The sequence below is a fragment of the Trachypithecus francoisi genome, unplaced genomic scaffold, assembly GCF_009764315.1.
Source record: "Trachypithecus francoisi isolate TF-2019V2 unplaced genomic scaffold, Tfra_2.0 Contig01474, whole genome shotgun sequence".
Taxonomy (NCBI): Eukaryota; Metazoa; Chordata; class Mammalia; order Primates; family Cercopithecidae; genus Trachypithecus; species Trachypithecus francoisi.
In genome coordinates, this window is record NW_022681435.1 from 6,255,997 (window position 1) to 6,266,580 (window position 10,584).

Genomic DNA, 10,584 nt, shown 5'->3' on the forward strand with positions numbered 1-10,584 from the left:
TTTCTCTCTCGAGGAGCTTCATTTCTACTTCTGCACAGGGATGATGAACAAACCTTTCATTAAATTACTTGAAATTTCAGTGATGATATTTTTTGAAGTGATTATGCATCTGTTCCTTAAATATTTTCACTTAACTGCTAGAATGAACTCTCTACATTTCAATGGTGAATAGTGTAATATAATAATGAATTTATTAGAATATATTTAATGAGGCTCTGATTTCTGTGTTACTAAAGCACACAAAGTGTCCAATGCTTATGAATAACATGAAAGAGACATTGTTAAGCTTTTAATAAGGACTTTTCTTTTTGTAAATCCATAATGTCTACAACCTATAACACAGATTCATATTTTATGGCCAAAAAAGTAGCATGACATTGGAAATAATACAGAGACTGGGCATTTTTTCTCATTAAAAATCATAAGCTTAAATTTACACAATGGATATTCTCAACCAGTACCCTACACAGAAGAGAAAGCTGTTGCAGAAGTACAATATTCAGGTAGGGTAAGAGTGAAAGTCTCTTATGCATGTTCCTATATTGCGTGCTCTGTCCCCATTTAATACCTGCTAGACAACTCACAAAGGCCTCCCAGGGGAGAGCAACAGATGATCTCTTTGAAGGTTTTCCTCAGTTCTTGACTCCGGAGTGCATAAATCAGAGGATCGATGATTGAGTTACACATGATCAGTATGAGATAAAAGTTAAAGTGAGACATGAAGCACACACAGTATGGATTCTGAGGACAAGAGATGTAGAATATTAAGTGGAGGAAGAATGGGGCCCAGCAGACAACAAAGACGCCAATCAGGATGGTCAAAGTAATCGCTCCCTTCATATTGGTGCCTTGGCGGATGGCACCAGTGCCGGGGAGGACAGCAATCCTCTTAATGTGAAGCCTGGCCATCAGGAACATGTGGACATACAGAGAAGCCATGAGAGCCAACATGGTGAAGAACATGGTGATGAGGCAGATGATGACAGCACTACTATCTGAGTAAATGATGAACAAAATGCCTGAAACCGTGCAAGCTGCCCAGATACAACTTATGATGATCCCAACCCGCTTAACTGTCATAATGTTATGGTACTGGAGAGCATAGAAGATAGTAAAGTACCTGTCCACAGCAATTGAAAGCAGGCTGCAAATGGATGCAAGCAAGGAGCTACAGATCACTGAGTCAATGACATTATCAATGTTCACTGTGAAACTCTGTGTGTCCGTATCTGTACTGTTTAATAGGGTGATGACAATGGTTTCTGATCCATTTGAAACGCTCACCAGCATATCAGCCACAGCCAGGCTGCAGATAAAAAAGTACATGGGTGAATGCAGATTCTTGTTCTTGGCTATTGCCACAATCACCAAGATATTCTCCAACAAGCTGATGACACCCAGTGTCACAAACACCTCAGGAGAGACAAAAAGTTGCTCGTAGCACCCTCCATCAGAGTAGCCTTTTCCAAGGGACTCACTGGCATTGCTGTGCAGTCTGTAGCTGCTGCGGTTCCAGAGGTGCAGAGAAGCGTGCTTCCCACGGTGGGTGGAGTTCACCATGCTGGCAGGAGAATTCCAGTGTCCCCCTGAATTGATTTAGCCTCCTGGGTCAGGGAGTCGTCTCAGTTATTTCCTCCAAGTCTTTTTCTGTCTGAAAGTTGTGAGGCTAAAATTGCCATGCCTGCTGTGAGTAAATGTCACAAGTCCAGAGCGTGACATGGAGTTTTTAGTCTCTTTTAGGTACGACTCTGATCATCATCACTTTAAAATCTTGGACTTCAAAGTATTCATTCTCAGTTGAAAGAGTCTGCTCTTTGCTTTTTTGTTCTCAGTTCTGCTTTAACTTTAATCTTATGCATTCAAGTCTGTTCAAAATAATTTTCCTAGAAGCTGCCATGCCATTGGGAGACGAATCTGTGCGCACATGCTCACATCGGCTGCCTCTCAGAAGCTTCTGTTTCCAGCCTGAGCATTGCTTTGAGTGTTAGGGGCTGTAGGTGCCAGCTGCAGATTTTTATGATGTGTGGAGAGAAAAAAAAAAAAAAACATGTTCACAGTGGCTCCTCCTCTGCTTCCTTCTGACCAATCCTAATGCAATGGGAGTCTGTGAGACAGGATTATGTTTCAGAGACACAAATTGCAGGGCGACACAGATTCAGATGCAGAAGCTCCTGAAGTCTGAAGTCAAGAAGCAAGTGGGATAAGAGAGACTGAATTTCCCTTTTCAAGTTTTTAAGGGAAACAACTTGATCCCTAGAGGCCATTCTGTGATACCAAAACAACCTATCTTGAGGCAGCCAGGTTCATTCTTATGTAAAAGAGAGACAACCTGTGTGTGTGTGTGTGTATGTGTGTGTGTGTGTGTGTGTGTGTGTGTGTGTAAAATGAAATAGAAAGTATACTGTCCTATGTTCCTGAAACAGATAGTCTGCTTTTTGGCTGGAATACTGAATTTATTTACCCTCTTAATTTTTTGTTTTTATTAAGAACCCAGCAAGTAGTGCTTCAGTTTAAAATACCTGAAACATAGAGAGGATATTTAATGATATAGATAGACATGGTATGGCTGGAAGAACTATGTAGGTAGCTATAAATTATGAATGGGTTCAAAAAGGGATTGATTTTAATGCACTAATATCCCATATTTCTCTATTGAAGAGTTTCTGTTTTACCTGAAAGCAGGTGCTTTTTATTTACAATATTTTAAACTACATTATGGCATTAATGTAACTATGCTTACTCTGAACTCAGGAAAACAATAATTAAGCTGCATTGTGTTATTTTTTTAAGCAACTTTTTTTCAACCTCCATAGTTTAATGCTTTGTAAGTTGAACTGACAGATACCTTAGTAAGTTTAGTTATCAAGTCAAGACTGATGATGTTAGTTATTTACTGAAGTTTCTGAATATTTTGCATAAGGTGGTTTGAAAGATCACAGCAAAGTTACTTGCCAAATTAATTAAACACCAGATTATATGAAATTTTGTATATTGTTTTTTCTTCTATGGTTATTTTTTATTTTAGTGCTCTGTAGTTTGTAGCTGCTTATTTCAGGGTTAATTCTGAATCTCAGTTACTTAGGTTGGGAATGTATCCTCTTTCCTTTTGAGACAGAGATAATACTAAGTAGTGTTCCTGAGTATTGAGCTAAATGAACATCTTCCATCCTGCCTTGGAATTGGGTGGGACCCCAGTGAGGCTCATCGCATTAGCTCTTTCATAATTTTACACAAGGTTCCTCTCCTGTCTATCAGTAGATAACCATACGGCATCTTTGAAATCTCATGCTGCAGGTGGCAGGACCATATCATGAAAGGAGCCTGTCTCTTAATGATTGCACAGAGCAGAACTCACACCTCCAACTCCCTTCTCCTGTATTGCTGAATGCCTAATCATCTGTATATTGTAAAATGTTGTTGGGATGGGGTTTTCTGAACATCATGAGCTGAAAATAATCTTACCTTCCTCTTGCCTTATTTTTTCTCTTTTTAAAAATGGTCATACAATTCACATACCAAAAAATCCACCTCTTCAGTAGTAAGTGGATTTTGGGGGAGTATATTCACAAAGCTGTGCCATAATCATCACTTTCTATTTCCAAAACATTTCGTTATCCCATTAGCAGCTCCCCATTTTGCCCTTTCCTCATCCTCTAGAAACTGCTAATCTACTTTCTGTCTCTATAAATTTGCCTATTTTGGACACGTTATATGATTAAGATAATGCAATATGTGACATTTTGTGACTCACTGCTTTCATGTAGCATAATATTTTCAAGGTTTGCCGCCACTATAATGTGAATCAGAATTTTATTATTAAAAAGTTGAAAGAGGATCTTGCTTTATAACCCAGGCTGGAGTGCAGTGGCATGATCATGGCTCATTGCAGCCTTAACCTCCTAGGTTCAAGTGATCCTCCTGCTTCAGCCTCCTGAGTAGCTGGGACTATGTGTACCACCACACCCAGCTAGCTTTTAAAAACAAATTTATAGAGATTGAATCTCATTATGTTGTCCAGGCTGGTCTCAAACTCTTGGGCTCAAACAATATTCCCATCTCAGTTTCTCCAAGTGCTGAGATTACAGGCATGAGCCACTGCACCCAGTTTTGATTTGATTTTATGGCTGAACAATATTCCATTGTATGTATACATTATATATATATAGTATATATATGTATGTATGTATATGTGTATATATGAATGTATGTGTATATATGTATGTATGTGTATATGTGTGTGTATATGTATATAGTATATATACTTTTTATATATGTACATATATATGTATATAGTATATATGTGTGTGTACATATCCTTTTTTTTTTTTTTTTTTGAGACGGAATCTCGCTCTGTCACCCAGGCTGGAGTGCAGTGGTGCAATCTCAGCTCACTGCAAGCTCCGCCTCCTGGGTTTACACCATTCTCCTGCCTCAGCCTCCCAAGTAGCTGGGACTACAGGTGCCCGCCACTGCACCTGGCTAATTTTTTGTATTTTTAGTAGAGACGGGGTTTCACCATGTTAGCCAGGATGGTCTCGATCTCCTGACCTCATGATCCGCCTGCCTCAGCCTCCCAAAGTGCTGGGATTATAGGAGTGAGCCATCGCGCCTGGTTGTATACATTATATTTTTAAATTTATTGATCAGTTGAGGAACATTTGGGTTGTTTCCAGTTTTGACTATCATGAATTATGCTGCTAGGAATATTTATGGACAAATTCTTATGTGACATATGATTTCAATTCTTTTGGATACACAACCGGGAATGGAATTGCTGAATCATATAACTCTGTTTCTTGTTTTGAGGAACCGGCAAACTGTTTTCCAAAGTGACTGCGCCATTTTACATTTCCAATTAGCAATGGGTGAGGGTTCAAATCTCTTCACATTCTTGCTAGCACTTGCTATTGTCTATCTTTTAAATTTTAGCCATCATAAGGATATGAAGTGAACTCTCATTGTACTTTTGATTTTCATTTCCCTAATGCCTAATGATACTGAAGATGATTTTACGTCCTTACTAGTTACTTGTGTAATAATCTTTGGAGAAATGCCTATTCAAATCCTTTGCCCATTTTTAATTGGATTTTTTTTTTATTATTGGGTTGTAATGGCTCTTTACATATTCTAGGTACTTTTGCCATTTCAATTATTGATAGTGTTCTTGAAACCACAAACCTTTTAATTATGATGATGTTAAATTTATCAATGTTTTTTGGTTGCCTGGGCTTTTGGGATCATATCTAAAAAAGGATTGCCTAACCCATGTTTATTAAAGTTTACACTTACATTTTGATATCTTCTGTTTGATGAGAAATTGCTCTCATACTTTCCTTTAATTTTTAGATATAGTTTTCACTAATCCTTTGAACATATTTGAACTGATTTAAAGACTTTATATATTAAGTGCAACATCTAGACTTCCCCAGGAATAATTTCTGCTGACTTCCTTTTCCTAATGTGTATGTGCTATATTTTCTTATTTATCTGCATGCATTTATTTATTCATTTTTGTTAGAAACTGGAAATTTTGAATAATACAGTCCAGCAACCCTGAAAATCAGATTTTCTCTCTTACCCAGGGTTTGTTGTTGTTGTTTGTTATTGTTGTTGTTCAGTAATTTTTCTGAAATAATTCTAAAAAGTGTGTATTCTTTGTCTTGTATAATCAAGGAGGTCTTTGCTCTGATAGCTGATTAGTCAGCTGATGAGTGGACAGAGATTTCCTTAGATGTCGGGAACCAACATCTCCCTTAGTCATTGCTGAGAGACTCCGTGTTCATGGTGGGCATGCCTTTGACACTTAGCGAGGCACTGGGCAACTCTGCCTTGCCCTTACTTTCTGCTTACACACAGCCACCAAGGTCAGCCAGAGGTGAGAGTTCAAGGCCTTCTTAGGGGTTTTTTTGTTTGTTTGTTTTGTTTTTTTTCTGATCATAAGTACAGTCCTGTACGTATGTATGGCTTTCTAGATTCTCAGGGATATGTTAGAGTTTTTATAAATTCCTATGGGCATCTCATTTTCTTGAACTTTTTCTTTGTAAGCTTTTTGAATAGCTGATTATTTTTGCCAACTTCTATCCATTGCCTCAGGCAGCTGTGATGTTAAGCAGTTGTTCTGATTGTTTCCAACAAATGTCCCTGAGGAAAAGACTGTTCTCCAGGGGTGAGTTCTGAGTTAGGTTAAATAAAGAAGCCCTGCAAGTAGAGTTTGTCAGGAAACCAACAGATAGGTCAAAATAATGATGGCATTTCTGGTAAAGGGAATGGAGCTTTGAAGAAGATCCAACCCCATTTTACACCCTCCATTTCCTGCTAGGCTCCTGCTTTTAAACATTTTTACAGGATGTTAGTTGTCAAAGCTACTGCAGAGTCGGTGAGTTGAGAATGGGAAAATATGTCTAGTTAAAATGCTGCAAGGTTCACTCTTCTTACTGCAATTTAGCCATTTTCCTGAATAAATTTACCTTGGGTTATTTGAAGTATTGGTCAATTTTCAGAGTTCTGAAAGTGTTAATTCTGACAAGTTTTGCAAGTGCTCTAGTTACTTTAACTGATAAGAGACTTTTCAATCATCCTGATGCTATCATTTTCACTCTCATCTTCCATCCATTGCCTTTTATCTGAAAAAAGATTAGATCATATTAGATTCATCTATGGCAATTTTCTTCCTTAACAGACTATTGGATAAATGATCAAATAGTTATTTCATACTTATTCTAAATCCTGTATAAACTTTGCATATAAAAACAGAACAAAAGAACTGGTTGAAAATTTGAATAAAATAGAAATATTAATTTAGAAATAGGTAAAATTAATAATAAAGAAAAAAATTACTCCCTTAACATTTTTTTCCCATAAAAATATTTTATGAACAAAAGGATCACACTGAAGTCCCAGAAAATCTCATATCCTTAACAGCAACAATTTAATCATTGGGTGTAGATTTATAAGATCTTTATTGTAAGGTTAATTGTGCTGAAAAGATGATCTTCAATATGATATTTTATTTGTGTGCCATGGTTCATAGTTCTCTATGAGCCAGAAGAAATACAACCAGTAATATTAGACACATTGATAGTATTTTTGAAAATTTATTGCAGATTTCTTTTGTAATCCTCACAAAATTGAATTAGATCATAATTTATTTCTGTTCTGAGAGAAAAATATTGTTTTACATTTTATAACAATAAATGTGAAACATTAATGTAGAAAAATGTTTACCAAACTATGCTACATGGAACACTATTTTTAGTTTTTTTCCACCACAAAATATTAATGAATGGGAATGCTCTAACATTAAATAATTTTTAAAATATTGCAAACTCATTGCCTTCTTGAAGTTTCAGAGTTTACATCAGCATAGTTTCAGAAATTGCCTAATGCAAAAATAAACATTGCTTAACCCCAAATTTCCTGAACTTATTGGAACATAGAACTCTACTTCTTCCACTTTTATTTTCAAGTACCTATTAGACTCATTTCTGTTATAATGCTTGTTTTGAAATGTGAATTTGTTCCAAGCATAATTCATATATCAGGGAACATTTTGAGCATAAGATAAATTGTCTATTTTTGCACAGTTTTGTCTAGGAGAGACAGTAGGTGAATGGGGAAAAGTGCATCTGATTGAACCAAGACATGGGAGCGCGCACAACACACACACCTCAAACAATACAGCTCACCGAGTGTCAGGAGGCACAGCCATCCACATGTGGTGATAGAATTTCTCGTGAGAATTTACATAATCATCCTTCTATCACTTTATAACTCATAAGCTACAACCCTTCTGAAACTGACTTCCACAAGCAAACTGCAGATTTTTTTTTAAGTGCTTTATGTATTGCAGGTTTATGTATATTTAACTATTTGGCATGCTCCTGTTTTAACTGCAAGACAGTGGGCCTTGTTTTATTGGGTTCTTTTTGTTAATGTATCACTGACAAAGTTTTTGAGTTTTATGTGTCTGGTGCCATTTTTTCCATAAGCTCTGTTGTTTTTATTTTGACTTTTTGCATGATTTTTCATAGCACACTGATTTTTAAGGAACATATATATTATGTTACAGCAGATATAATGTAATTATAATTTGGAATATATATTCACTGATCACAATTTGGGAAACATTGACAAAATTATTCTGACTATAAAACTTCTCACTTAAAAATGGGTAATAATTACCTTATGAAATATAGTCCTAATTTATTAAAATGCAGCTGCTATGTCTATAGGCTGATGCTTATATATCTCCTAGTTTGCATAATTGCTGTCCATATACAGAATGTCCCAGTAAAATGTACATCATTAGGTATTGATACTTAACATATGAACATTGTATACCCCATTATAAGATCAACACATTTTTTCTCATTATGATGTTTAACATATATTTTAGGGTAAATTATATAAAATATGATAAAATACTTTTGTTGAAGCCCATATTTATTATTTTTAATATAAAACAACTATGGTTCTCTAAGGAATTAATTTAATTATATAACTCTTTTGTTTCTAAATATTTTAAATTAACACCAAGATCACATAATTGTATTAAAATATCTTTAATCCTAATGAAATATTACTAATACATTATTTATAAACTTGACACTGAAATATGATGCTATCTTAAAGTATTAGAAAATTTAGCATTTCAGTATTTCCTTCCTATTTAGCTTATAGCAAGATTCATTGTGCAGTTTTGCTAAGGCTGTCTTAAAATTCTCTCCAGTCTGCTTAATTTTCCTTTTTTCTTTCACTCTATCAACCAGTATTTTACTGAGCACCTACTATGTTCCTGATATGGAGGCAGATAAGATATGTGTTCTGCCACGGAGGAACTGCAACGTAGATGCCATCAAAATGGGGAGTCTCAGTGCAGAACTCAGGCTGCAAGGGAGTCTAGGCCTAATTAGTTGTAAGCTAATGATTCCTACATTTGTGATCAGTGATATATTAATAGCCATCAGTTCAAGAACTCTCTGCTCAGCTGAGTCTTAACTTATTATTGGATGGGGGTGTTTTATTTAGATAAATATTGGAGCATTTAACTTGGTAAAAGAGGTAAAGAGGACTGGAATTCAAGGCAGAGGGAATAATTTCCACAAATTGATATTTGATATTTATATGATATTTCATGTATCATATGATATATGAAATTTCATATTCATAATATATGAATGTGATATATATGATATTTCAATAATATATAATATGATATTTCAAATTTGCGACATAGCAAATATTTTGCCATGGCTGGAGTACACAAAAAAGAGACATAGGAAATGAGAGGAGATGTTAGCAAGCAACAGCTTATCTAGGGCTTTGCACATGGTGCCAGGGTGCCAGAGGCCCAGGACATTCCTTCCAAACCTTGAATGAGTCTTACATTGCCTTTTGGATAAACAGCCTTGAGACTGAAGGAGGAATATAACATTTACACTTTAGGAAAAGCACTGCATAGAATTATGAGGGGTAAAAGTGAGGAGTTAATATACTCGTTGACACTACCAAGATACTATTTCAGAAGCCCGAATAAGAGTTCGTGAAGGCTTGAGGAAAGCCAGTAGCAGCTTAGGTATGAATAAGACTATTCATCCATCAACTGAATGAGGAAGAGAAAGGACTTTTCCACGCCCTCTACTTTTTGGCTTGGGCGAATTGGTTATGTTGGTGCCATTCAGTTAGCAGGTACACAGGCTGGCTCTCTTAATCTCCATGTTCATCTCTTTCAATTTGGAGTTTGAAAGCTAAAATCTATGTTGTCTAGGGTCCTTTGCAACCTGAGTTTTATATATGAATTAATTTTTTCCAATTAGATACAGTCTTCATAGATTTATTAATAAGTGGGGCAGAAGTCATCTTCTTGCAACCATGGTAGCTGGCTAACAGGTTCTGGCATACGTAGGCTTTGGCATTAGGCAACTCCACTTTTATATATCTGGTTTCCCTCTTTATGTATCAGGGATAGCAGTACGAATGGCAGCTTTCTGACCTGCCAATCACAGCCCAGGTGCTATAAAACTGGAATGAAATAAAATCATTGAAGGTCTACAACCATCCCCAAATTTGTAAGCACCTTTATTTCCTGTATAAAGTCCCCTTCTACATGATATGCTAAGAATATATCTGTTTTCTGTACTGAATCCTGATTGTTATATGCAGTCAAAGAATATTGAAAGAGAAATGTATTAAGAGATAAAACACATTTAGTTTTTGAAATTTTGAATTTGCAGTGTTTTTGCTACATCTAAATGAACACATCTATTTAGCAAAATTATATGTAGAGACCAAAAGAATGATCTAGTATGGGGCTGAATATGGTAGCTCACCCTCATAATTCCACCACTTTGGGAGGGTGAGGTTGGAGGATCCCTTGATGCCAGGAGTTTGAGACCAGCCTGAGCAACATAGTGAGACCCCATCTCTTAAAAAAAAAAAAAACTTTAAATTAGCTCAGCATGGTGGCATGTGCCTGTAGTCCCAGCTACTCAGGAGACTAGGGTGGGAGGATTGCTTGAGCACAGGAGTTTAAAGCTGCAGTGAGCTATGATCACACCACTGCACTCCAGCTCGGGTAACAGAGAC

General features: G+C 36.3%; 1 protein-coding gene across 1 annotated transcript; it reads right to left on the bottom strand.

Annotated features, from left to right (window-relative positions):
• Positions 1-280: 280 nt before the first annotated feature.
• MC4R (melanocortin 4 receptor) lies at positions 281-1,980 on the bottom strand. The gene has a single exon (XM_033237839.1). The coding sequence runs from the start codon at positions 1,558-1,560 to the stop codon at positions 562-564; it is 999 nt and encodes a 332-aa protein (XP_033093730.1). The 5' UTR covers positions 1,561-1,980; the 3' UTR covers positions 281-561.
• Between the last annotated feature and the right edge of the window lie 8,604 nt (positions 1,981-10,584).